This window comes from Mesoplodon mirus (genome assembly GCF_964341445.2).
Source record: "Mesoplodon mirus genome assembly, chromosome: 7".
NCBI classification, from domain to species: Eukaryota; Metazoa; Chordata; class Mammalia; order Artiodactyla; family Ziphiidae; genus Mesoplodon; species Mesoplodon mirus.
In genome coordinates this window covers 3816411-3844379 of record NC_138983.1, presented here as the reverse complement: position 1 = coordinate 3844379, position 27969 = coordinate 3816411, and the positions used below count along the sequence as shown (strand labels likewise).

Genomic DNA, 27969 nt, shown 5'->3' with positions numbered 1-27969 from the left:
GCCGCGGGGGAGTCGCGCTGCGCACGGGGCGGGGCGAGGGCGGCGTCCGCAGGTAGCCCCGGGGGGGCGGTGGCGGGGAGCCGGCCAGGACCCCCAGCCCAAAAAGCCGAGGGGGAGGAGCGGCGCGGCGGTGCGCGTGGGCGGCCAAGTTTGGCTCCTGCACTTGCGGCTTCGCGTGCTGCGTCTGGGGAGGCGAAGAGGGACCGTCCCCTCCCAAGTTGGGCTCGGACCCCGGCCCTCAGAGTCACTGCAGACCTCTGGGGGTGACTTCATCACCCCCTTTCCTGGACCCTGTGCGTCCGGGGCGCACTGGAGCCGGGCAGCGAGCCACGCCATGCTGGAGGGCGACATCGGCCTCGAGGGGCTGCCCCCCAAGGAAGCCCCCGCAGCTGGTGAGTATCCAGGGGCGGCGCAGGGGGGCGAGGGTCCCGGGCGTGGCGGCAGCGGCGTCGGGGACGTTTCGGGGACAGCGGCTTCCCCGGGACCAAGGGGCAGGCGACAAGGACCCGCGTCTCCGGCGGCGGGGACCGTCCCCCACGAGCTTTTTTTGGGGGGGGGCTGACTTTGTCGGTCGCAGGTCACTGGGGGCACTCACAGACAAACTGACGGCGGACAGCTGGACCGCGGGCTGGGCGGGGCTGGGGGAGGCAGCGGCCCCCTGGCGGGCAAATGCCAGGTCTGCCGTGCGGTTTTCAATTCCTGGGAGAGCATCTCCCAGCCGAGCCGCGTCCGAGGCCCTCGGCGGATGGAAGGTTTTCGGATGTTTTCACAGGCGCTATTAATACACATAATATTTCCGTGCTATTCTGGAGATTTATTTGCGATGTAAAGTAACTACTCTGACTTGAAGTCATAATGGAAACTGCGGTGGAACTTGGAGGGGACAAACGAGGCTTGGACAGGAGCTGGGAGGGGGAGTCCCTGGCTTCCTCGACCCCTCCCTGCACATAAATCACGACCCTGGCTATTTTTATACCAATAATTTTAAAATAAATGACCCAAGCAATGTTTCCTGAATGATTTTTCCCCTCCCAGTTCAGAGGTTATTAAATAAACCTCAGAGCGGGACAGTGACAAGGGGCTCGAGCGGGCACTCGGCCTTATTTAATTATACAGCTGAGTTCCAGCCGGGAGCGCCCTGGTTAGGATGCTGTGCCCTGCAATCAGAGCCACCTGGAACCAGGAGCCGCTAACTATAGCACGAAGCACCGCTACTGTTCCTCCCTCCTCCCCCCATCCCCCCATCTCTTTTGGTGAGGGTGGGCTGGATTCCCATGGAGCAACTTATCCTGATGTCTGCTTCTTAAACAGCCCCCAATTTGGCTTCTTTCTAGAAATGACACTGTATACTCATCAAATTCTTCCCAGGAGGAAGAGAGAGGGGGCACTGCCAGCCAGAGGTGGGGAGGCCAGACCTAGGAACAGGAAGGAAGAGTCAGGCTTGAGAAGTCAGCCAGGACAGTTCTGGGCACACTGGCCTGCTTGCACGCGTGGCTTCTTCCAGCTCCCGCGTGGACATGATGAGTTCTGGAACCAGCTGGGCACAGGAGCCCCAGACTCAGCATCTGTGAGCATCTAACCAAGCTCTTGCCTTCTGCTGGGCACGGAATTAAGCACTTCACTGGTTTCATCCTCAGTCCAACCCTGTAAGCTGGGAGCGGAATCTTCCCCATTGGGCAGACAAAGAAACTGAGACCACACAGTTAGTACATGGGGCTACCAAGAGTGGAGCCCAGGATATCTGGGTCCAGCTCCCATGAGGCTTCTGGCTCTCCCTTACCCCACCCCAAGCAGAATCACCCAGTGATGCAGCTGAAACTGATTCCTGCACACGAGAGTATACTAGCTGGGGGCTTGCTCTTCGGTTTTGAGATCCTTTAAATTGGCGGGAGGCTTTCCCTAACCGAGGGTCTGACCCATCAGATCTGAGCCGTAATGATGGACAGACTCCACTCCTAGAGCAGACCTTCTGCTCCCTTCACCTGCATCTCCACTCTGTGTGGTGGGCAGGGGTCTCGCCCCCTTTCCCCTGCTCTGGGCTTTAGCAGTGACAGGGCTAAGACCCTAGGACCAGTGCCCCAGCCTCCATTCCTGGGTTTGCCGCTGGGCATACTGTTCCACCACAGCTGGCATGCAAGAAATGTGGGCACACTCTGGCAGCATCACACTACTCCCTAGCTCATTCGGTGTAATTAAGACCCAGAGGCTGCATTGGCGCTCGCAGGTAAATAGGAAGTAATAAAGCCAGGGAGGTGGCGGATAGAAAGGGGCCTTAGTCCTCTGCTTTGTCTCCATGCCAGGCCCTGAGGCCCTGAGAGGGGACGTCCTCGCAGGGGGGTGCAGCTGTGGAGAACACAATTCTAAATCCCAGCTTTCTGCCCGCAGCTCTGTGACCTTGCCCAAATTACTCAACCACTCTGTGCCTTAGCTGTCAACCCAGAGGGTTTGTGAAGATGACTTGAGTGTATAGCCTTTCTGCTGGAGTGGCTCCGCTCTGTGCACGAGTACCGCCCCCATTGTCGTCATCCCCTCTTAATCTCCCCTCCTCCCCCGCCTCATCTTCATCACTGCAAGCTTCAGTTCACAGACCCAGATGTGAAGCCCTACCGGATGTTCTGAGACTTATCCCAGGACCGGCTCATTCTTGCTTCCCTGGAGCAATCGATTGTTACAGATGCCACGTCCCTCTCTGCCTTCTTTAGAAGCTCCCTCGTAATTTATTAATAAGCTATTTATTCATAAGCCCATGGTCAGCACCTCCCGCAAGGGCAGGTGGGATTAGGACGAGGTGGGGGTGGGCAACCCCCCCCAGGACACGTCTGCCCGGCTCACTCCTGCTCATCCCCCAAAACCCTGACGGGAAGGCCCCTCCTCTTGGAAACTAGCCCAGGTGCCTCTCTACACTGATGGCACCCTGGGCGTGGAGAGAGGGAGGGAGAGCTGGTGGGTAAAGATGGCTGTTGGTTGAGCAGTTCACTGTGTGCTGGGCGTCGTCACATGTGAGACTCACCTACTTTATGAGATGGACACTACTATCTCCCCATTTATGGATGAGAAAACTAAGGCATGAGGAGATTACTCAAGGTCAAACAGCTGATAAATGACAGATGCAGGATCTGAATCCCAGGCAGTCTGGCTGTGCACTGTCACCACGCTATGCTACCCACTCAGAGAGGATGGGAGAGCTGTCCCTCCCGAAACTTTCACGAGCCTCTTCAACAAACAGCTACAGGTTGCCTGGCACTGCGTCCTCAGGGCTTGGGACACAGCAGGGAACAAAGCAGATGCAGGCCCGGCCCTCATGAAACTTTTTTTTTTTTTTTTTTAGATGTTGGGGGTAGGAGTTTATTAATTAATTTATTTATTTTTGCTGTGTTGGGTCTTCATTTCTGTGCGAGGACTTTCTCTAGTTGTGGCAAGTGGGGGCCACTCTTCATCGCGGTGCGCAGGCCTCTCACTATCGCAGCCTCTCTTGTTGCGGAGCACAGGCTCCAGACGCGCAGGCTCAGTAGTTGTGGCTCACGGGCCCAGTCGCTCCGCGGCATGTGGGATCCTCCCAGACCAGGGCTCGAACCTGTGTCCCCTGCATTAGCAGGCAGACTCTCAACCACTGCGCCACCAGGGAAGCCCCCTCATGAAACTTTTTTGACCACGTAGGAGAATTCAATATGTCATATGTTGGCTAGTGATGTGTCCCATGAAGAAAAGCTGAACAGAATAGGGGGCAATTTTAAATAGGGTGTGTGCCAGGGAAGCCTTCATTGATGGGCAGCCTGGGAACACACACCTGAAGGAAGAGCACTCGGGGCAGAGGGAACAGCCAGTGCAAAGCCTCACACCTGAAGTGCCCGAAACATGCCCCTGGGCTCACGGAATCTGGAGGGAGTGGGAGAGGCAGTCCAGATTGTGATCTGTCCCTGGCCACTGGGCTGGGTGAGATGGGAGCTGCTGGAAGGGTCTGGAGCTGACCAAGGTTTGGGCAGGATCCCTCTGGCTGCTTTGGAGAACAGGCTGAGGGGGGAAGGACAGAGGCCGGTCCGGAGACTCTTGCAGAAATCCAGGCTTGAGATGCTGGTAACCTTGTGCCGGGACCCGTGGAGGTCAGCCTCTGGGTATATTTTGAAAGTAGAGCCAACAGGAATTGCTCACACATCGGTTGGAGGGTCTGAGAGTAAAAGAAAAATCAAGGACTGCTCCAGGATTTTTGGATTGACCTGTCTGGAGAAACAGGTATGGGTCGGGGTAGGTGAGGAGTTCACCTTTTTGGTTTTTGTTTTTTTAGTTGAGGTTAAATAGACATAACATTTTAATCATTTTTAAGCATACAAATCAGTGGCATTAAAGTCCATCTCGAATGTCGTGCAACCATCACCACTATTTCTTTTTTTTTTTAATTGTATTTATTTATTTATGGCTGTGTTGGGTTTTCGTTGCTGCGCGCGGGCTTTTCTCTAGCTACAGCAAGCGAGGGCTACTCTTCATTGTGGTGCGGGGGCTTCTCTTGCTGCAGAGCACGGGCTCTAGACGTGCAGGCTTCAGTAGTTGTGGCACACGGGCTCAGTAGCTGTGGCGCACAGGCTTAGTTGCTCCGCAGCACGTGGGATCTTGCCGGACCAGGGCTCGAACCCATGTCCTCCTCGTTGGCAGGCGATTTTTAACCACTGCACCACCAGGAAGTCCCCACTATCTACTTCTAAAACTCTTTCTTATCATCCGCAAACAGAAACTGTGTACTGATTAGGCAATAACTCTCCATTTCCCTCCCCCAATGCCAGCCCGGGGTAACCTCTGTTCTACTTTCTGTTTCTATGAATCTGACTATTCTAGATACTTCACAGGAGCAAAATCACACAATATTTGTCCTTTTGTGTCTGGCATATTTCACTTTACATGGTTTCAAGGTTCAAGGTCTCAGAACTTCATTCCTTTTTATGGCTGAATAACATTCCATTGAATGTGAGACCACATTTTCTTTATCCATTCATTCAATGTACACTTGAGTTATTTTTCCTTTTTGGCTGTTGTGATTAAAGCTGCAATGAAAATTTGCATGCAAGTGTCTGTTTGTCCTGTTTTCAATTATTTTGGGTATATACCTAGAAGCAGAAGAGCTGGATCATACCTTTAACTGTTTGAAGAACCACCAAACTGTTTTCCACAGCCGTGGCACCATTTTATATCCCCTCCAGTAGTGTAAGAGGGTTCCCATTTCTTCAATCCTCACTAACACTTGTTAGTTTTGCTTTTTTTTGTGTGTGACAACCATCGTAGTAGTTGTGAAACGGCACCTCATTGTGGTTTTTATTTGCATTTGCCTAATGACTAATGATGTTGAGCATAGTTTCATGTGTGTATTGGCTATTTGTATATAGTCTTTGTAATATACTCACTTTCTCTGCCCATTTTTTAATGGGTTGTTTGTCTTTTTGTTATTGAATTGTAGGAGCTCTTTATATGTTCTGGATATTAAACCCTTGCCAATTATAAGATATGCAAATATTTCCACTCATCCTGTAGGTTGTCTTTTCACTCTCTTGATTATGTCCTCTGATGCCCTTGTACATACAGTGAGCTTCTCTTCTGTGCTGTCATGTGGTTGATTGAGAAACCTGTCTTGTACCCCTGCAGTTTGATGCATAATTCAATTCCACTTAGAGGTAGATGACTCTCTGTCTTTGGGCCAGTTACAGGGCCAGGAGCTGGAGATACAGGGTAGCCACCGTCCTTGCTCTCATGGAGTTTACAGCCTGTCTTGATTTACGCTGTGGTGTACATTGTGGAAAGGTCCTGATTCTGGCTGAGTAAGCTCTGTGTGCCAAGGGCACATCCATCCTCCAGCCCTGCCTGCTTCACCTCAGCTGTCACTTCCTTCAGACACACAACAGGTCAGGTCTCAGGTAACTGCATCCATAATGTCTGCCTCCCTGGATGGATTCATTCTCTAGCCCCAGCACAGGGCCTGGCATGGGGGGGCTTGGTAGAGGGATGGAGGGATGGATGATAGCTGACAGTTTTTGTCAACTCATTCTGTTTTAGGCACTGTTGTGAGCCCTTTGCATACGTCACCTCCTTTAATAGTCACTTGTTAAGTTGGTAATGTCATTAGTAATATTATGAGCCCCTTTTGACAGATGAGGAAACCAAGGCACAGAGACACCATGCAACATGTCCAAGCTCACACAGCCAAGGGTACCCTGTGAATCAGTCAGGGTAGATGGGGGGACCCTAGATTCAGACCAGAGTTGGGACAGCTGGACAAGGACCAGAACTGGGTCCCCAGCTCCAGACTTGGGGTCCTCCCCAACTCATCTGCCACCTCCCCAGCTCTCCAAAGAGAAGGCAGTCCTCTGCGGGGGCAGGTGGGGGAGATTCTGCTGCTGCTGAAGCCCAGCAGGGAGCCGGGTGTGGCCGATAAGATCTTCTTCTCCAGAGCCTGCCCTTGCCTGGCGTGGGCACCCCCAGCAGCGGTCACGGCCCCCGACTTCCAGCACCAGGCACCTGTGGCGGCGTTTTCATGCTGCGTAATGAAGTATTAAAAGCCTGCCGACCCTCAGAAATCCATTTGACGATGGTCACGTGGCCTTTGGGTAGACAAACGCCTGGTTTCTTGCATTCAGCCCTCAGAGGGCCTGCGTGCGCATAGATGTCTTGCCTGGTAACCCAGCCTGCTTTCTTGTTGCAGCCCGGGGGTTACCTTGCTCCCCTCTGGGCCTTGCACTGCGATGCAGTCCACCTGGGCTCTGGGCTCCCCCACACACAGCCAAACCCACCAGGCCCCACCCCCTCCAGTCTGCCAAAAGCTCCTCCCTCCAGCTGCACCCCCATTTGCCTCTGGGGCTGGTGTACAAACATTCCCGGTGACACCCGAGATTTCATCCTTTCCCTTCACACCCAGCTGGAATGATTTCTGCCCACGTACAGCCTCGGGTGTAGAATGATTTTTTAATGCATTTACACGGCACCTTCACTTCAAAAGTCTGAACACGCCGTTGGGGGTGGAAATGGAGCTGTTGATGTGAGCTGTTAGAAAGAAGGCATAATTGGGCATAATTTTTATTGCATTGTGTTTCCTGGACGGAGAATGGCCGGGGTTTGGGGGTACAGGGGTAAGGGGGTGCAGAGCAGCTCCAGACTGCACTCGTGTTCCTACTGCAGACTCTGCTCTGGAGGACTCTGGGCTCCGGGCTGGAGCAGGAGCCCATGGAGCATTCCTTCCTACTCCCAGCCCTGTCCTCAGGCCAAGGGGGCTCAGATCCCTCCCACCTCCAGGGCTTGAGCGAGTCACACATCTGTGCATGGTGCTGGCAGCCCTCCACTCAGGCCCACATTCCGCCCTCCACCTGGTCCATCTGATGCCAGTTCCTATGCATGTCTCAAAGCTGCCTACGGCTCCCCGTGTCTGTGCTGCCCTCTCTTCAGTTCCACTGTTGCCTCTGCACTGGCCTGTGTCCACCTTGCCCCCCTCCTCCCCCTGTAGTGGACCCCCGCCAGCCCTCACCCAGCCCTGGCCCACAGGTGGGGCTCACCTGCCTCTCCGATTCCTTCTCACCTCCAGCGCTTGCCCTCAGCCTCATTGACCTTCCTATGGTCCTTCATCCTCTCTTTCCTGCTCCCTGGGCTCTTGGCCGTTTCTTCTTCCAAGCTCCATCACCTCCTTTAGGAGGCCCTTCCTGACCCCAGTGGCACCTCGGCACCAGGCTCCTCTCCCCTGAGCACTTGCACAGCTGCCCCTACATCTGCTACTACCAGTATTCTATCAGTGTCACTCTCCCTGCGCTCCACAAAGTTCCAGAAGGACAGGACTTAGTGCGGTTTTGCCAATTTGATTTTACACCACCCGTTTGTCCTTAAACCCCCAAGATCAGAGCTGGAGAAGACCTGGGGGTTGCCTGGGCCAGATCAGCGTCGCCCACTGGGACTCAGGACACCCATGCACAGTGAACTCCTGGGCGTTAAGCATGCCATTGTATTTCATTTGTGTGCTATATGAAAAAGGAGTGATTTTAAGTGAAAAATACTTCACTTTGGATATTGGTATAGCATGGGAAGTTTTCCCATTGATTGATAGATAGATGATAGATAGATAGATAGATGCATATAGGCAGGTAGATGATACAGAGATAGCTCTACGTAATGGGTTTTGTATAATATATATAATCTCTATATATAGAGGTAGATAAATACATATATATGAAATTTTTTTTTGGCTGCACTGGGTCTTCTTTGCAGCATGTGGGCTCTTCGTTGTGGCACACAGGCTTCTCAGGTTGTGGCACTTGGGCTCCAGAGTGCGTGGGCTCTCTAGCTGAGGTGCGTGCGGGCTCTGGAGTGCGGGGACTCAGTAGTTGCAGCTCACAGGCTTACTTGCCCTGCGTCATGTGGGATCTTAGTTCCCTGACCAAGGATCGAACCCACATCCCCTGCACTGGAAGGTGGATTCTTAACCACCAGACCACCAGGGAAGTCCCATATATATATGAATTTTAAATTGTCATCAGGAATTCCCCGGTGGCGCAGTGGTTAAGAATCCTTCTGCCAATGCAGGGGACACGGGTTCGAGCCCTGGTCCAGGAAGATCCCACATGCTGCAGAGCAACTAAGCCCGTGCGCCACAACTACTGAGCCCACATGCCACAACTATGGAAGCCCGCGTGCCCAGAGCCCATGCTCTGCAACAAGAGAAGCCACTGCAATGAGAAGCCTGTACACCAACCGCAGCAAAGAGTAGCTCCCACTCACTGCAACTAGAGAAAGCCCCTCTGCAGCAACGAAGATCCAACACAGCCAAAAATAAATAAATAAAATAAATAAATTTATAAAAATAAAATAAATAAAATTGTCATCAGTATGACTGGTCTGGGATTATCTTGTCTGAACTATCATCATTATCTTGCATGATGCATTTTAAAAATCAGCCAGTTGACACAGGGAGGGGGAAGGGTAAGCTGGGACGAAGTGAGAGAGTGGCATGGACATATATACACTACCAAATGCAGAATAGATAGCTAGTGGGAAGCAGCCACATAGCACAGGGAGATCAGCTCGGTGCTTTAAGTCCACGTAGTGGGGTGGGATAAGGAGGGTGGGAGGGAGACGCAAGAGGGAGGAGATATGGGGATATATGTTTATGTATAGTTGATTCACTTTGTTATACAGCAGAAACTAACACACCATTGTAAAGCAATTATACTCCAATAAAGATGTTAAAAAAAAAATCAGCCAGCTGATTTTGTATGTTCGTGACTTGTTTCTGCATGATGACTCGGCATTGGGTTCGGACTCTTCACCAGCTCTTTCTTCCTCACCAGAAACACATGGCAGACATGAGCAAGGCTCCCGCCCAGCCAGTTACAGTTGGGTAATTGTCACCACTCCGTCTCTGTTTAAATAAATTTTTCTTTTACAGCAGTTTTAGATGCACAGAATTATTGCAAAGATAGTACAGAGTTCCCATATAACCCACACCCGTTTCCCCCGTTGTCAACACCTTGCATTGTTACGGTACATCCTCACAACGCACCAACCAATACTGATATGTTATTATGAGCTGAAGGCCACACTTTATGCAGACTCCTTGGTCCTTTTACCTGCTGTCCTTTTCTGTCCCAGGATCCCACCCATTTAGTTGTCATTTCTCCCTCGGCTCCTCTTGGCTGTGACTCTTTGTTTTTGATGACCTCGGCAGTTTGGGGGACGACTAATGCAGTTGTTTTGTGGATGTGCCTCAGCTGGAACTTTTTGTTATGATGAGACTGGGATTGTGGGTGTGGGGGGAGGACCACAGAGGGGAAATGCCTTCTCATCCCATCGCATGAGGTCATATGCCATCAACACGGCCGGTCCCTGGGATGCTGCCTGCTCACCTGGCTGAGGGGAGGTGTCAGGCTTCTCCTGTGTGAAGTTACTCGTTTCTTTTTTTTCACATTGGTGGTTGAGGTTCTGGAGATTTCTTAATGAGCTACTGATTTTAGATTATAGCCATCAACTTATGAAACCATCTGAAGCTGAATTTACTAAATTTTTATCATATGTGAGCTCTTTCTTAATTAGTATTTTAACATCAGCGGTCCTTCCACCACCGACACTTGGGGTTATATATTAAACAATATGTGACTAAGAATAGAAACAATTTAAAACTCTCGCTTGGCCAAAGCTCCAAGAGTTGCTAGAAGTGTCCAGCTGAGCCATAAATCGAGTCTTGACCTCAACTGACCACCTCACTTACACACAGAGGCTTCCAACTTCCATCTCAAGGGGGAAATCTTTGAATAATTATATCACTGATTTTAATAAATAGTCATTAGAACAGGTGTTTTTCCGCCCTTAAAGAGGCTAATGAATGTCCTGTATCCCTTCCAGAGACCCCAGAATGAGAAATCCAGGTCCAACCCCCTCATTTTCCTGGTGACAGAAGGAAACTGGAGCTCAGAGAGGTTGAGTGATATTCCTAAAGTCACACAGCAGTTTGGTGACAGAGATGGGACCAGAGCTCTTGTTTGCTTACTCCAAATCTGGTGCTCTCTCCCCTCTTCCCAAATCTAAGGAGGAGGTTAGAGTCAAAGGATGATTAACTTTGAAAGTCCCTTGAGGAGGCCACATTGGAGGCCAATCTTTAAGACAGGTCCAGAGCCAACTGTGTTTCCTGCTGCCTTAGAAGAGACACCAGTGTCTTGTGTCTTTGGCTGGTGCCAGATGAAGTTCAACCTCTAAAAGACAGTGAATCTAGAGAATGCATGCAGCTCCTCGAGTGCTGGAGTCCTGGGGCATGGATGACGCCCACATGCTGAAAGGCACGAGGGCATGAGACCTGAACAAGGAACAGGAGGTTCACCTCCCTCGACTCAGGTTCCCTGGGAGGTGAGTGATAGGTGGAACCACCTGCAATGTTTAAATGTCTGCTCTTATCACTGTTCTTTTGGGTGGGGAGGAGAGGAATAGCCATTGTATTTGAATCTTTATGAGCTTGCCATGCCCACGAGGAGAACGTGGATGGCCCGCAAAGCCTTACCTGGGCTGGTTCACATTCCACCCTTAATTCTCCTTTGTCCTCCCATCCCTCAAATAAAAGATTATAGCCAGTTTATACCTGTGGATAAAATATAAGAAAATAGCATAAATTAACATTAAGATGAAAGAAAAAAAATGAAGGAAGCCAAAGGTGGAGCCAGAGAAGAGCGAGGACCGAGACCAGGTAGAGCTCACCTCAGGCTCTGGACCCGCTAGTCTTACCAGTCACAGAGCCACAAAATGAAAGTCTACCGGTGTCTCAGGAAAGGCTGTCCCCCAGCCACCCTAGACAGCAGCCCCGGGCCTTTGCACAAGCAGCCTCCTCCCCTGGAGCCCTCTTTCTCTGTCTGCTTCTCATCTCTGGCCTTCGATGTCATCTGATGGAGACCTTTTTAACCTTCTCCATCCCACTGGGGGTGCCTGTTACCCCCACTCCTAACACCAGCCCCTCTCCTTTATAGCTCTGAGCACATGTCTTAATTAGATGTTTTAAACTGAGGTGTAATCCACATAGAGTCAAACGCCCAGATCTCAAGTGCCCAGTGCCATCAGTTTTAACACAACTTCCTATGCTCGTATAACCTATATCCCGTTAAGATATGAAATAGTCCTATTGCCCCCAGAAAGTGGCCTCACACCTGTCCCCCATCAGCCCCCCACCCCCACCACCGAGGACTAATTCTGCCCGTTCTAAACTTCCTATAAAAGAAAGCGTAGGGTGAGGACTCCCCCAAGTCCAGCTTCTGGTGCTCAGTCACGTGGAGCAGCAGTGGGTTTGATGCTGGGTACATCCCGTCGTGTGGATGGACCTCAGCCTGCGTATCCACCCTCCTAGAAGGATTGGTCGTTTCCAGTTTGAAGCCTCTATGAATGGAGCTGCAGGGAGCAGTGCTTTTTGTGAGCATGTTTTCATTTCTCCAATAAATGCCTCCAGCTGGAATACGGGGGTCATATGAGGAAAAGTGTGTTTAACCATTTAAGAAACTGCCAAACCGTTGGCCGAAGTGCTCCCCATTTTCCATCCCCCCAAGTAGGGTCTGGGAATCATAATTGGGTCTGATTTATTGGACTTATTTACTATCTTCCCCTCTTCCTCCACTGATGTAAGGACCAGGTGGCCCAGGATAGCATCTCTTGTGTGTCCTGGATCCTCAGCATGCCCACAGTGCCAGGCACATAGTAGGTGCTCAGTAAACATTTGCCGAATGAATGAATTCCCCGTTCTACAGCTCTTTTCTGATGTTAATTGTCCAGGGACCTGTGTGTCTTGCTGAGGATCAAGTGGGCCCGAGTCCCCACCCTTTTGTGAAAGTGGAGATAGTGAGAGTCTGAGCGAGGGCTCTCCCACGTCCACTTGGAGACACCTGGGGGGTGTCTGATAACAGTGCGAAGGGTTTCCTCAAGGACAGAGGACAGGGGAGTCCCAAGTGTCCTCCATACAGCCCAGCCACAATTGTTGTGTTCTGAAAAGACTCGGGGTCGGGTGTAACCAGATGCTCACCTCTGCCAAAGTGAAATCTCAGGAAGGCACTTACAGAGAACTCCCGGCGGGCTCTCCATGACAAAACCTTTGTAACTGTAACTCAGCCAGATTACCTGCTGGATGCAGATATTAAAATGGGGTCAGAGTGACGCAAAATGAGCCCTTGGGGAGAAAATGGATCGGTACAAGTAGCTCGAAGTCTCGTTTGTGTGTTTGGGCTAGTCTTGGAGGAAGAAAATGAAATGTGTCACTGCTCCTGGGAGAAAGCTTATCAGTGTGTTCTCAAGAGATAGGCATGCTTCCCAGGAACCCGAAAATCACATCTGGTGATTAACAAGCATCTTAAAAGAAAGGGCCTAGTAAGCACATGAAAAGGCCCTCAAGTTCATTAGTCATCAGGAAATGCAAAGTGAAACCACAGTTCAGTGCCATCATATACACATTAGAGGGACTAAAATGCAAAATGCAGATGATGCCAACCTCGGGCCAGAGCGCAGGGCCAAGGTGCTCTCACAGGCTACTGGCGGGAGTGGGAGTTGATACTGGAAACTCAATAGTTGGGAGTCACTGCTGCTGAACCAAGCAGACTTGGTGCCCAGCAGACCTCTCCCCACGGGACTCAACTAAGACGCATGCCACCCTTGGTTGTCCAGAGACACAGATGAGGGTTCCTCGCAGTACTCTTCATGATGGCCCCAAATCAGGACCCCCCAAATGCCCACCAGCCCTGCGACAGATACACACCCGTGGCCCTTTCCCACCATGGAGCCCTCTACATCCCTCGGGTGAACCACCCACAGCTGCTCCCAACATGGGGAAGAATCACCAAGGTCGTGATGAACATAGGAGGCCAGACACTAAAGAGCGCACACTGTAGGATCCCACTTACAGAATGAACAGAACTCCATCCAACCCCGTTTATAGGATACACAACAGCAAAATGCATCTGTGAAGACAGGAATCAGGATAGTGGTTTCTCTTCGGAGGTCAGGAAGGGGGCTTCTGCTGGCCACATGTGAGTTTTGTTACCAAAAACGTTATCATGTCTGCATGTCTGTGTGTGTGTGTGTGTGTGTGTGTGTGTGTGTGTGTGTGAAGCTCCTATGAGATGTTTTTAAGACATCAGGAGAGGGCAGTGCCAGAACTCACCCCTGCTTCAAGCCACCTAAAGCAGCTCTGCAGGAAAGCGTTCTCACTGACCATGTAATTCCACCATGAAATTATGACCTGGCTTCTGTCTTCAAGGGGTGCGCTGAGTTGAGCTTAGCCAGCTGCCAATCCCCCCACAAGGGTGAGAGACCAATTCCAGGGCAGTTAGAACAAATGTCAGGCAGCTTCTGGGGGCTTCTCCTACAGTGGTCTGTAGAAGGGCTTTGGTCAGAGACCTGCTTGTCTTGTACAACACCAGTCTGAGAAACCCGGGCTCACTCCTTGTCAAGCAACAAGTTGGCATACATTTTAAGTAGAGTGTCCAGTAAACTAAGAAGTCTATACTAGTGGGAGGTTAGAGATGAGAAAACTGCCAGGCCCTTGAGTTCATGAAAGAGAACAAGTTGACAATGATGAAGTCACCACTCAGAGCCACCATAAGAAGTATATTATTTATCTTGCACTGTGTAACAAACGACCTCAAAACCTTGTGTCTTAATGCATATTTATTATCTCAGGTTCTTTCTGTGTGTCAGAAATTCAGGAACAGCTTAGCTGGGTGATTCTGGCTTGGGGATCTCTCATGAGGTTGTGGTCAAGATGTCATCCAGATTTACAGGCATCTGAAGTTTGTCTGGGGCAGGAGGGTTGACCTCCAAGATGGCACGCTCACAGGGCTGTTGGCAGGAGCCTCAGCTCCTCACCATAGGAACGTCTCCACAGGCTGCTTGAGCATCCTCACAACATGGCGGCCGGCTTCCCCAGGCAGGTGGTCCAAGAGAAAGTGAGGAAGAGGCTGAAATGCCTCTGGTGACCTAGTTTCAATAGTTACATGCTGTCATTTCTACCTTATTCTGTTGGTTAGAAGTGAGTCACTAAGCTCAGTCCACACTCAAGTGGAGGGAGATTAGGCTCCCTTCTGAGTAGAGGAATCTCAAAGAATTCGATGCCATATTTTAAAGCCACCACAGCAAAGCCCTAGGGACAGCAGTGTTCTGGGGGCTTCATTCAGCTTAGACTCTGTGACCCCCTGTGGGATGGCACCAACGCTCCCTAGGCCCACCCACTTAGAAAGTGGCCTCAGCTGGCTGTACCTCTGGGGCCTAAGACATCCTGGGTGTCGGCCGCCATGTTCTCACTCTGGATATCATGCTCATTCTGCTCTAAGCATCGCACACCTAGAAGCCAGGCCCCTGGGCAACCCCAGAGACCACACCCATCCTCTCCCATGAGTTGATGGTAGCATCATTTTTTGAAGCAATAAGACGTTCAAAAATGAGCCTTCAATTTTATAAAGTCTCAGGTAGCCAATTCTTTTCTTTTTTAACTTTTTATTTTATATTGGAGTATAGCCGATTAACAATGTTGTGATAGTTTCAGGTGCACAGCAAAGGGTCTCAGCCATACATATACATGTATCCATTCTCCCCCAGACTCCCCTCCCATCCAGGCGGCCACGTAACATTGAGCAGAGCTCCCTGTGCTCTACAGTGGGTCCTTGTTGGTTATCCTTTTTGAATATAGCCGTGTGGACATGTCAATCCCAGGCTCCTTAACTACCCCTTCCCTCCACCCTTTTTCCCCTGCCAGTAGCCATAATTTCATTCTCTTAAGTCTGTGAGTCCGTTTCTGTTTTGTATCATTTCTTTTTAGATTCCGCATATAAGCGATATCCTATTATATTTGTCTTTCTCTGTCTCTGACTTACTTCACTCAGTATGACCATCTCTAGGTCCATCCATGTTGCTGCAAATGGTATTAGTTCATTCTTTTTTATGGCTGAGTAATATTCCATTGTATATATGTATCACATCTTCTTTATCCAGTCCTCTGTCGATGAATATTTAGGTTGCTTCCATGTCTTTCGGGTAGCCAATTCTGATCACGAGTGCCTGGTCACATTTGCTAAGGTTTTGGCAACGAGGCAGGATATAAAAAAAAATTGGGCCCAATCACACATGCAGGCTCATTCCGTGATTGCCAGGACACTGCAGTAAACATCAGTCCCTCATCCTCCAGAAGGCTGGCCCAGGCTTGTTCACAGGCAGTAGCCAGGTCCAGGATAGAGAATGGAGGCACGTGGAGGCCCAGTGAGGTCTGTCACTTTGTCTCATTCTATTGGCCAAACCAAGTCACAGGGCCAGGCCAGGCTCAAGCTACAGAAACACCCTCTGCCTCTTGATGGGATGCACTGCAAAGTGGCATGGCAAAGGGTGCAACTACAGGCCAGGGTGGGAGAATCGTGGCCTCCTGCAATCCGCTCCACTTGTGATCTTCTTGACTTGATGCTGAAGAAGACATTGGATAGAACTCAACATCTCTGCCTGCCAAAAACTCTTAAAAGAACAAAAAGGACACCTTCATAACAGGGTTAGAAATATCTATTTCAAGCCAGGAGCCAACATCACATTGAATAGTGACATGTTAAAAGTGGTCTCATTAAAGTTGGGAACAATCAAGGATGCTGTGATCAGCTCTGTTAATTATCAATGTCCTGAAAGTTCTAGAATGTGCTATTAGGCAAGAAAATTCAATAATAATTATAGGTATTGAAAGAGGGATATAAAATGGTCACTGACTGAAGATGATATGATGGCCTACCTGAAAAACCCAGAAGTATCAGCTCAAACCTCGTTAGAACTAACAGGACAGCTCAGCCAGGGAGTCAGATGCTAACAGCTCTGCAGAGTCAGTGTGTGGCCAAATCAGGTGTAACTGCTGGAAATTACAGTGGAGAAAGAATCCAAAACAAAAGAGCAAGGTGGGGGGTGTGAAATAGAAATACTCTAGGAATAAATTTAAGAGAAATAAAATACCAATATGAACAAAAATGTAAGTTCTACTGAGGGACAAAGGAAGGAAGGAAGGATAGATGGATGGATGGGTACATGAATGGATGGAGGATGGATGGATAGATGGTTCGATAGATGGACTGATGGATGGAAGGAAGGAAGGAAGTTTGTACAGATGATTGATGTATAGATGGTTGGATGGATGGATGGATGGATGCATGGACAGATGGATGGATGCATGGATGGATGAATGGATGGATGGATGGATGGATGGGTGGGTGGATGGATGGATGGGTGGATGGATGGGTGGATGGGTGGATGGATGGGTGGATGAATGGGTGGATGGATGGATGGATGGATGGATGGATGGGTGGATGGATGGGTGGGTGGATGGATGGGTGGATGGATGGATGGATGGGTGGATGGGTGGATGGATGGGTGGATGGATGGATGGACAGATGGATGGATGCATGGATGGATGAATGGATAGATGGATGGATGGATGGATGGGTGGATGGATGGGTGGATGGATGGATGAATGGATAGATGGATGGATGGATGGGTGGGTGGAGGATGGAGCGAATAAGACAGATGTTAACGCTCCAACTCTAGAAACATATCCTAAGGAACTGATTGAGTAGGAGTTGGGCAACGATTGTTTTGTGCAGAACAGTGAAAAGTATTTGGAAACAGCCTAAGTGCTCATCAGTGAGGGGTGAGGTACAACCTGTAGACGTCCCATGAGGAAAACCTCCTCCTCCCTCCTGAAACCTTCCCCCTCCCCAGGAGCTCATCAAGGGTTCCGCCCATGTCCCCCCACCCCACCCCGCAGCCCCGCAGGTCCTCCCGTGGGCTCCTCATCACATGGTATTATCATCACCCTCCCATCTACTCAGCTTCATCTCCTTCAGGACAAGGTATGTTCTTGCCTCGTCCGCCAGAAATTTGTTGAGTGTCTGTTTTGTGCTGGGTGTGGGGTTTACAGTGATGAGTAAAAACAAACATAGAGCACAGTTAAGTGACAAGAGAGAAAAAGGAGCAGATTATAAAATGCTATCACTATGAATAATTATAATGGCTAAGCTGTGTGGTGCATGATTATACACCAGGTGCTGTGTGTGTGCCTTAACCGAGCAGGTGCTACTTCCTCCTCATTTACAGAGGAGAAGACAGTGACAGTCACACAGTTAGGAAGTGGTGGGGTCAGGTTCCATGCACTTTGCAGTGCTCCAGGCCACCTCTCCACTGGATGCCATAGGAATAAAACCTGTTGAGACGTTATGTGGCATCCTCTGGGACTTAGGGCTTGTAACAAGGGCTTCTCCATCATTCTGTCTTTAAAATATATCATGGAGCAACAGACCTATCCTTTTTGTGATTTCCCTCGTTTCTTTTAAACCTAAAAAATAGTCTTTCAGTGCTGCTGGGAGAGGTTTAACATAGGGTCCCAAGGAAGGCCAACGTTCACCAGCAGGTCTGTGAACAGCCCTTGACTTGTGGAATCAGAATTGGTGGCAAAAAATTCTCACCATGAGTGTATTATGATTGTCACTGCTGGTTACTGAGCATCTCTTTTGTGTTCAGAACTTTATTATGGGTTTATTATCTGGTTTACTCCTCACAGCATCCCTGAAAGGTAGATATCATTCTACACTGGAAACGTGGTTCAGAGAGGTTAAGTAAACTGGCAAAGGTCACATAGCTTGTACCAATCTCTCAGAGCATGAGGCTTCTCTTTGCCAGTTTCAGAGTCAAGGAGGAGGTGACATGTTGCTTAAAATGTCAATGAAAAAAAAAAAGGCTTGTTGGCACACTGTCCTTCCTAGATTATTCTAGGAACGTCTGTGAGAAATTTCTACCATTTGAAATCTCCACTTCTTAGGGAGTCAGCCAAACATGGCTCATTGTTGATCTTCAGAAGCATATTTTTAGTGTGAGGTGGGTTGTGTTTATTTTTTTGATGGATAGCAAAAATGAGGTTTCTATAAATAAAGCCATGGCTTCCCCCCCGTCTCATTTTATTTCCTGTGCACGATTCACAAGTGAATTGACCAATCAAATGAGGTTACCAACTCCAAAGAACTCAAAATGGAAAGTTCCCATGAGTGACAGAGAAGGGACAGTCTCGGTCTTTAAAGAGCTTCTCCATCTGGAGCACCACGAGGTGGTTTTCCACGCCTTGTTAAGAGCGAACGTCAGTCTGTCCGGGAGTGCAGTTTGATCATTTTAATGATAGTTATATGATGAGGCTACCAATTAAGGACTGTTTCTCTTTTAACTGAAAGCAATCCATTGTTTGAATTGGAAAGCAGGGTAGACCAAGTGGTAAATCCATTTCCATTTTTCAATCTGTAAAACAGTTGGCGCCAACATGGGATCCTGAAGCACCCATAGCCCCCAAGACTCGGGCTGTTGTGAGTTCTGGTTTCTAAGGATCCAAGGCCAGGCCCACAAGGGAGTGCCCTCCCAATACAAGGCACCCGAGCCCCCTTGAAACCATGGCCATGGAAGACCCCGTGCAAACCCTCGACAAATGTCAAGGGAGGCTTCTGCAGGAGCGCTTGCCTGGCACTGCCACCCATTAAGAAACCAAGGATGATGTTTCGTGGAGCACTTTGGAGACTCCTTACACATGGCCTTTTCAGTTCTTACTCATATGGAGACAAGCCCGGGTCCCTAATCCTGCCTGCGCATCCCCTGAGCCACCTCATCTCTACCTGCAGGGCAGCTCCCCACCTGTGCACATAGCCTAGCACATCGCAGAGGCTCCGGGAGCTTGCATCCAATTTGGTACCCAAACTCTCTCCTACATGAGCATGCGTCCCAATTGCCAGCCTTGCTCTCTCCCTCCGCCATCACATTTGAGCCCCACAGGCTTCTTCCTGCCTGCCTGTGATCTCCCTGTATGAACTCAACCCTTGTGTGGCCCCATCTCCCTTAAATGAACTTGCCAAGTCCAAGGACGGCACAGGTAGGGGCCGGTGTCCACACCTACTTCGGAAGTTAGCCCAGCATGCGTCTTGCTTGCCTACCTCTCTCCTCAGTTCTGCTCTCTGCCCTGACGCCAGTACACCTACCCTTTCCTACAAATCTGATCCTTTGAAGAGGCTTTAGCTCTGTTATTATTATTATTGCCAAAAATACCTAAAAATTTCCCGGGCAGCCCATCTTTAAATGTACAGTGCAGCAGCGTTACCTGGATACACACTGTCGTACAGCAAATCTCTCGAACTTTTCATCTTGCGGAACTGAAACTCTTGCACTAATTGGGCGGCTCTCCTTTTCCCCTTCCCCCCAGCCCCAGGCTCTCACCATCCTACTCTCTGTTCCTAAGAGTTTATCTATTTTGGATGCTTCATAAAAGTAGCATCATGCAGTATTTGTCTTTTTCTGACTGGTTTATTTCACTGAGCATAAGGATTTCAAGGTTCATCACATTGTTGCATGTGTCAGAACGTCCTTCACTTTTAAGGCTTAATTACCTTCCATCATGTGGATGGACCAGATATTCTTTATCCATTTGTCAGTCAGTGGACACTTGGGTTGCTTCCAATTCTTGGCTATTATGAACAGTGCTGCAATGAACACGGGGGTGCAAACATCTCTTTGAGACCCGGCTTTCACTTCTTTTGGGGATACACCCACAAGCAGGATTGCTGGATCACATGGTAGCTCTATTTTTAATTTTTTGAGGAACCTCTATACTGTCTTCCATAGTGGCTGCACCGTTTTACGTTCCCATCAAGAATGCACAAGAGGGCTTCCCTGGTGGCGCGGCGGTTGAGAGTCCGCCGATGCAGGGGACACGGGTTTGTGCCTTGGTCCGGGAAGATCCCACATGCCGCGGAGCGGCTGGGCCCGTGAGCCATGGCCGCTGAGCCTGCGTGTCCGGAGCCTGTGCTCCACAACGGGAGAGGCCACAATAGTGAGAGGCCCACGTACCGCAAAAAAAAAAAAAAAAAAAAGAACTTAAAAAGAGTGCACAAGAGTTACAATTTCTCTACATCCTCAACGACATGTGTTATTTTCTGGTTTTTGATAGTAGCTACCGTAATGGGTGTGAAGTGATATCTTGTGCTTTTGATTTGCATTTCCTTGATGATTAATGTTGTTGAGCATCATTTCATATGCTTCTTGGCCATCTGTATATCTTATGTGAAGAAGTGTCTATTCAAGTCCTTTGCCAATTTTAATCAGATTTTTTGGTTTTGGATATTGAATTGAGGAGTTCTTTCTGTCATCTGGATTTGAACCCCTCATCAGATACATGGTTTGCAGATATTTTCTCCCCTTGTGTAGGTTACCTTTCACCCTATTGATGGTTTCTTTGGTGGCATAGAAGTTTCAAGTTTAATGTAATCCCACTTGTTTATATTTGCTTTTGTAGCCTGTGCTTTTGGCATCATATGCAAGAAATCATTGCCAAATCCTACGTCATGAAGATTTCCCCCTATGTTTTCTTCTAGGAATTTTATAGTTTCAAGTCTTTCGTTCAGCTCTTCGATCCATTTTGAGTTAATTTTTGTAGATGGTGGAAAGTCAGGGTCCAGGTTCACTCTTTTGTGTGTGGAGATCCAGCTTTCCCAACCCATTCATTGAAAGGATTGTCCTTTGCTCCATTGCATTCAGTGGTTCAACCAAATGGTCTTGTCAAAGATGGTTTGACCGTATATGCAAGGGTTATTTCTGGATTCTCTATTCTGTCCCATTGGTCTGTGTGTCTGTCTTTCTGCCACCATCACCCTGTTTGTGAGCCATTAGCTCTTTTTAAAGGGTGTGGTATTTGCCTTCATCTTTAGTGATATGCACCTTAAGCTGCTTCCACTTTTCCTACAACTTTGAATGAAGCAAGTGCCCTTTAGATTTGGTGGCAGGTGATGACCACAGAGACCTTACAAAGGGAGACTGTGCCAAGTGCTCTCCTGAGCGCTGTCAGGTCACTGTCCATAGTGGAACCTCCCCCAGTCTCCCCTGCCCAGGAGCCGAGACACCACCTCCAGGAAGCCCACGTGAATGCAGCACTCAGCATCCCACGTCCTGCACATCTCAGTGAGGGAATATCAAGCAATTGAGGGAGAGCGTGGCCCAGCCACAGAGTCTCCAGCGAGACGAAGTCGCGTTCCACAGGCAGTTAGCCATGGGCCCCTGGCGCCCAGACAGCCCTCTTGGATCCAAACGCCACAGGCATTTCCCACATGCACCCCAGACGTCTGGAAATGATGACATGGCCCTGGCAGGTTTCATTATTTCCTTCTCTTAACACACAGAAGAATTCACGCCAATTGGGGACCAAAGGACCAAAGGCCTATGGAACAGCCAGCGTGAGCCTCAACAAGCCAGGACCCACTGATGGGGAGGGTCTCGTTCAGGGCAGGGACTTTGTCCGAGGGATTTCTGAGCATCCCTGGATGCAGCTCTTTCTCAGGAGAGTCACAGCTCTGCCAGAATAGTCGCTAGAAGTCTCCACTGATGCCAGTGAGGGTCCAGAAGGGACATGGGCTGCACCCAAGGAAGGGGCAGGGTCTGCTTCCTGCAGTGGGACTGACAGTTACCCCTCCCGGTGCTCCAGCGTCCCCAAGTGTGAGGTGGGGTCGGAGGGCGCCCTTCGAGGGGGTTGGTTGCGAAGTGCGTGCAGATAAGCAAACTGCATAAATCCTGCTTTTATTATTATCTTCCCCGGAACAATAGAAAGCCCCTGCTTACTCATAGGCCTTCCAGAAGGAGATCCGGGAATAACCTCTGCAGCTCGTGTCCAAAGGTTTGAGCCTTAGGATTTTCCTTGGATGTCACAGAAGTTAGGGAGGATTGCATGTCAGTTCTGTTTTTCCCCTTAAAGGAAAATGCATTAGTCAGCCAGGGCCACCATGACAAAGTCCTAGAGTCTGGAAAGCATAAACAGCCAGATTGACTGTCCCCAGTCCTGGAAGCTGGAATCCGAGGTCCAGGTGTGGGCACGGCTAGTTCCTCCTGAGGCCTCTCTCCTCGGCGTGTAGACGGCCATCTTCTCCCTGTGTCCTCACGGGTCGTCCTTCTGGGTGTGTCTGTGTCCTGATCTCCTCTTCTTATAAGGACACCAGTCACATTGGACTAGGGCCCCACCCTAGTGACCTCATTTTACCTTAATCACCTCTCTAAAAGCCCAGCTCCAGATACAGCCACTCTCTGAGGTGCCGGGGGTCAGGACTCCAAGGCAGGAATTTTGAGGGGACACAATTCAGCCCGTAACATGGAGCTTTGGTCCCAGCCACACAGCCAGGGACCCCTACTGTGCCCCTTCCTGCCCACTTGCCCGGATTGCTTCTCAGCGCCTGAGGTTTGCGGTCTCTGCAGGCTTTGCCCGGGTCCTCCTGCAGGGGCCGCTGATACATCTGACCAAGCTAGTGGTATCTGTCTCTAAGTCTGAGTTTCTCCATCATCACAGGGAACCGTCTGCACTGTAGGGTCGTGGGAGGGAAAGGGAAAGGGAATCAGACAAGCTGGGGAAAAGGCCCTCTGGCTTCCATCTGTAGGTGAGGGCGGGCAGCCAGCACAGCCCACACAGACCCTGCTGGTGCTTGGCTGAGCCCCAGTCGCCTTCCAGAAGCTGCTCCGGGCCTCAAGGAAACTGCCTCAAGGAAACCGTCATGAGACAGACAGATAGACAGATGGACACTCAAGCATCAACAGGATAGATCAGGAGGGGCCCATGGGCCCCTTGACTGTCCCTCCAGCACAGGCCCCTCACTCCCGCCTCGGGCCCTGGTCCCTGCTGTTCCTCCTGCCCACGTCCCTCTGCACATCCTCAGCCACCTGCGCCACCGCCCACCCGCGCGAGGCCCCTCCCCTCCACCTGGGTCCACAGCTGGTCTGACTGTGGTTCACTACACTCTGCGTTCTTGGCGGGTATTAGTATTTCCTCCACTGGGATGTAAGCTCCCGGGGGCAGGGGCTGTCCTGCTCACTACCCACTCCCAGTGCCTCGACACCTGTCTGCAAATAGTGACACCCGTCTGCTCTGTGAATGTGGGTTGAAGGTACCGGGACGGGGACACTCAGGGTGAGCAGGGGGAGGAGAGTCTGATGTGTGTCGGGGGGAATCCCAGGAAGGCATCCTGGAGGAAGTGACAACCTCCAGAAGAGCAGGCGTTACTCAGGTGGAAAGGCTCAGGAAGGGTGTTCCAGGTGGAGGGAACAGCATATGCAAAGACCTGGAGGGGAGAGAGCAGGATGGAAGAACTGGAAGACACAGAGATCAGCTGGGGGTGGGCGAGGAGGTGACCTGGAAGAGTTACGCAGGCCTTGGGACACCCAACACCTCATCGTACACCCCCACCTATGTCTAACCCTGCAGCTCATAGATGAGCACTGATGGGCTTCTGACACCCACTGCAGCCACTGCCCTGGCACGTGCCAGCTGCCCACACACCCAGAATCTTCTCACTTCCCCGACTCTCGTGCTGGGGAAATGTCCTTCATCCATTTTCCAAAGAAAAAATTTCTTTTCCCCTTTCCATATAGCTAGAAGGCCTAAGGTAGACAATACATCACAGGAGTATTTTTTAGGTGTTTCCAAACTTTAGCACTTTAAAAACATAAATATTTAAAGAGGTTCATCATTTGCCTCATCGATGAAAGGCTGAGAGATGTATTCTTAGATCACTTCCTAAAAATCAGCAGAGCACAGAGTGCTGACTCATTTGTGCACCTCAAAGTTTCAACATATGGCTTCTTGTAAACAGAATTGTTGCCTGCTGGAGATATTTTTATTGGGATTGATACCTACTCATCCATCCATTTGTTCATAAATTTATCCAACCATCTGTCCATCCAACCATCCATCCATCCATTTGTCCATGTATTCATCCATCCAACCATCCATCTATACAGCCCTCCATCCTTCCATCCAACCATCCATCTATCCAACTCTACATCCATCCATCCATCCATCCATCCATCCATCCTTTCATTCACAGTGGGTACTGTGGTCCCACCGGAGAACAAGACCGCCCCCTGCCCTCAAAGAGTTCACAATCTAGTGGGGAAGACAGACAACAGGCAGCAATATTACATATATTTCCAACTGGAAGGGGCGTAATGAAGAAAAAGGCAGGTGCTTTGAGAGTTTATACTCGAGGAATCTGACCCAGCTTGGGATCAGGAAAACCTTTCCCAAGGAAAAAACAAACTTAAGCTGGAACCTGAAGGATGAGGAGTTTGCTATGCAAAAAGGTAGAGAAAGTGTTTTAGGTGTTTTAGGACCATCAGGCACAAAGGCCCTGAGGCAGGTAAGTGTTTGGCATGTTCAGGCAACTGAAACAAAGTCAGAGAAGCTGTGGCAGAGTGGTCCAAGACTAGAGAGGCCAAGAGGGGCTCAATCAGGCTGTCTTCACGACCGCATTATGAATTTGGACTTGATCTTAAGAGCAGATGAGAAGCCAGGGAAGAATTGCAAATAGAAGAGGGCTAGGACCAGATTTGCCTTTTAAGTCAAGTTTTAATTGAATATGCCATATGTAGAGAAAAGTGCACACATCCTAAGCATACGCTAATTAGTCCGCTCAGGCTCTCATAACAAAATACCACAGACCAGGGAGCTTAAACAGTGGAAATGTATTTCTCACAGTTCTGGAGGTTGGAAGTCCAAGATCAAAGTCCAGCAAGGCTGGGTTCTGGTGAGAGCTCCCTCCCTGGCTTGCAGACAGCCACCTTCTTGCTGTGTCCTCACATGGCCTTTCTTCTGTGTCTCTCTGGTGTCCCTACAGGACTAGAGCACCACCCTTGAGGTTAATGATCTCATTTAACCTTAATTCCCCCCGTAAAGACTCTGTCTCTGGGACTTCCCTGGTGGTCCAGTGGGTAAGACTCCACACTCCCAATGCAGGGGGCCTGGGTTCGATCCCTGGTTGGGGAACTAGATCCCACATGCATGCTGCAACTAAGAAGCCCACATGATGCAACTAAAGATCCCGCATGCCTCAACAAAGATCCTGCGTGCCGCAACTAACACCCAGTGTAGCCAAAATAAATTTTAAAAAAGACTCTATCTCCAAATACAGTCACACTGGGGTTAGGGCTTCCACGTGTGCATTTGAGAACAACACAATTCTGTCCACAGCCGTACAACTCAATGGATTTTCATAAAGGGAATGCACTCAGGTAACTAGTACTCAGGAAAGAAAAAGAATGTGACCTCCATATCCTCTCCATGACCCCTTCCAGTCCGCCCCACCCGCAGCTGTTCCTGTGCCTTCCAACACCATGGAACATTTTGCCTGGTTTTGAATCGTTACCCATGGAATCGGGCAGCAAGTACTCTAGCACCCGGCTTCTTCGGCTCAGCATGTGCCGTGAGCCACGTCCTTGTAGCCCATGTGCCATGTAGCTCATTCATTTCATTCCACGTGTTCCTGATGGTCCTATTGCAGGCGGCGGGCTGCATTGAGGGCCATGGAGAGCAGAGCTGCTTCCTCTGGGTGTTCTGTGCAGGGCTTTTGGTGAACACGTGAAAGCATCTCTGTTGGGAGTGGAATTGCTGAGTCAAAGGTGTGCTCAGATGGGGCTCTAGTAGATGACGCCTCGACACTTTCCAAAATCGCTCTACAAGTGATGCTCCCACCAGCATTGGCTACGGCAGCCGGGGTGGGGAGGCAGTGTCGGGCTGCTCCCGGAATCCAGAGGAGAGAGGGCGGTGGCCGAGGAGATCCAGACATGTGGACCAGTGACAGTTTGTAAGCCTTGCGCCCAGGGCTCTGCAGACCATCCTTATTTCATGAAAGGCCCGCAGCCCCTTTTATGTATAAGGTTTTGGGGCTACACTCTGTCTCTCCTGTCTTTTCATTGTTTCGCTCTTGGACCCATGGTTGGGTGTTCCTGGCTGTAATCGTTTGCTAAAAAGTCTTAAAATCCTCAGATGAAGGAGAAAAGCAGGTGAGATACCAGTGAGTTAACTTTGGGGGAGTTTTCCCCCATCTCCTTTTGGCCCAGTTCCTAGATGTTGAGGACCTACTATGTGCAGGGCCCTTTTGGATAATCCAGGGGGCTCACATGTGCTCCTGGCCTCAGGGGGGTATCATCCAGAGGGGCTCCGGGCCGAGGCCAGGATGTGGCCCAGCAGACATTGAGCCCCATCTCTGTGCTGCCCTGTCACTATGGGGAGGCAGCGGGACCCCGACTGGAGGTCGAGAAGACCATGGTCTTGGCGCTTCCAAGGACGGAAGCTTTCCTTTGCCGCTTTTGCTGAGCTCACTGTGATCTGGCTCCTGGTGACGCCTGCTCACGGCTTCCCACACCGCTAACTCAGGCATCCAGCAAGCTCCTGTCACTCAGACTCCGTCCTCCTGGTCCCGCTCATCACGGGGAAGATGACACCACCACAAGGCAGCACCGGCTCGTGGCGCTTGGGGTCTGCTCGCCCTGTAGCCCTTTGAGGAGCAGGGCAAGGGAAGGAGAGAGGGAACAAGGCAGGGGGCACGTGACCCCACAGAGGTCAGGAGACACGCCCACGGCCACACAGCTGCAGAGACTTTCCAAGGACACATTCGCCCCCGCCCCTTTTTGTGGGGCAGCAGGAGGGTGACGGAAAGTCACCTCCAAGCATCTGCTCACATGACATCAACACAGAGGATGCACTGCTGGGTTTCACTGCTTTCCCAATTTGCATGTTAGCAAAAATAAGATGAAGTTGGGGAGACGGCTCTGGGAAGCAAGAAGAGCGATAGAAAGTTGTGACTGCTCGTCTGTGCCTTTGACCCTGGATCTGGTGTCAAAGAGAGGAGGTGGTCCGAGCCTGCGTCCCTCGGCCTCACTTCGGCCATCTGATTTCAGCGGAAGCATGGAGGCAGGTCAGGGATGCTGAGGACGGAAAATGGCACGAGAGCGAAACTAGGACAGCATCAGGGACCGGCTCCGCCCCTTCCGTGCCTGGGAGCTCCTGGGAGAGCCGGGGGTGCCTTTCAGCGGCAGCCTCGTTGTCTTCCTGAACGATTTTCTGCCCGGCTGTCAGGTCAGCGGACGAATTAAAGGGGGTCAAGGCCCAGGCCAGGCTGGCTGCACCCTGGACATTGTGGGCAAAGGAGAAGCGGACGGGGCCTGCGATGCGGGGTCTCTACTGTGTTCTATTAGTGATCAGGCCACTTCCAAAGGGCAGCTCTCTGCCCCCCAAGCACAGCGCCTGCTTGGTCCCTGCCTTTCACACTGTACGCCTGACTTTCTTTTCCTGCTCTTTCTTCCCCACTAGAATGCAAGCCAACGCAAGCAAGGATTTTTGTCTGTTTTGTTCACTGCCTATTTCCCTAGAAAGATGCCTGGCATCAAATACTTGTCCAACAACTGAATTAACCCACGGGCCAAGGTGTATCTTGGGTCCTGATGCAGGGAGAGGGGTGTGGCCGCCATATAAAGGTGGAAACCCAGATGTGTTTCCTCGCAAATCTAAGCCCCGCAAGACCCCAGGAGGCAGCGCTGCACCCCCACGCTGAATCATAAAAGCTAACTCTTTAGGAGGCAAAAGAGATTCTTTTTAAGCCCCGAGCCTGTTTCCTATTTGAATGAAGCTGTTTG

The 27969-nt window shown here is 50.3% G+C and overlaps 1 protein-coding gene across 1 annotated transcript in view; it reads left to right on the top strand.

The window, feature by feature from the left end:
* Positions 1-328: 328 nt before the first annotated feature.
* Positions 329-27969, top strand: part of ANO1 (anoctamin 1) — a 165137-nt gene continuing 137496 nt past the window's right edge. The window contains exon 1 of the mRNA XM_082627806.1: positions 329-392. Within this exon, the coding sequence (XP_082483932.1) occupies positions 335-392 (58 nt within the window). The 5' untranslated portion in view covers positions 329-334. The remainder of the gene's footprint in view (positions 393-27969) is intronic.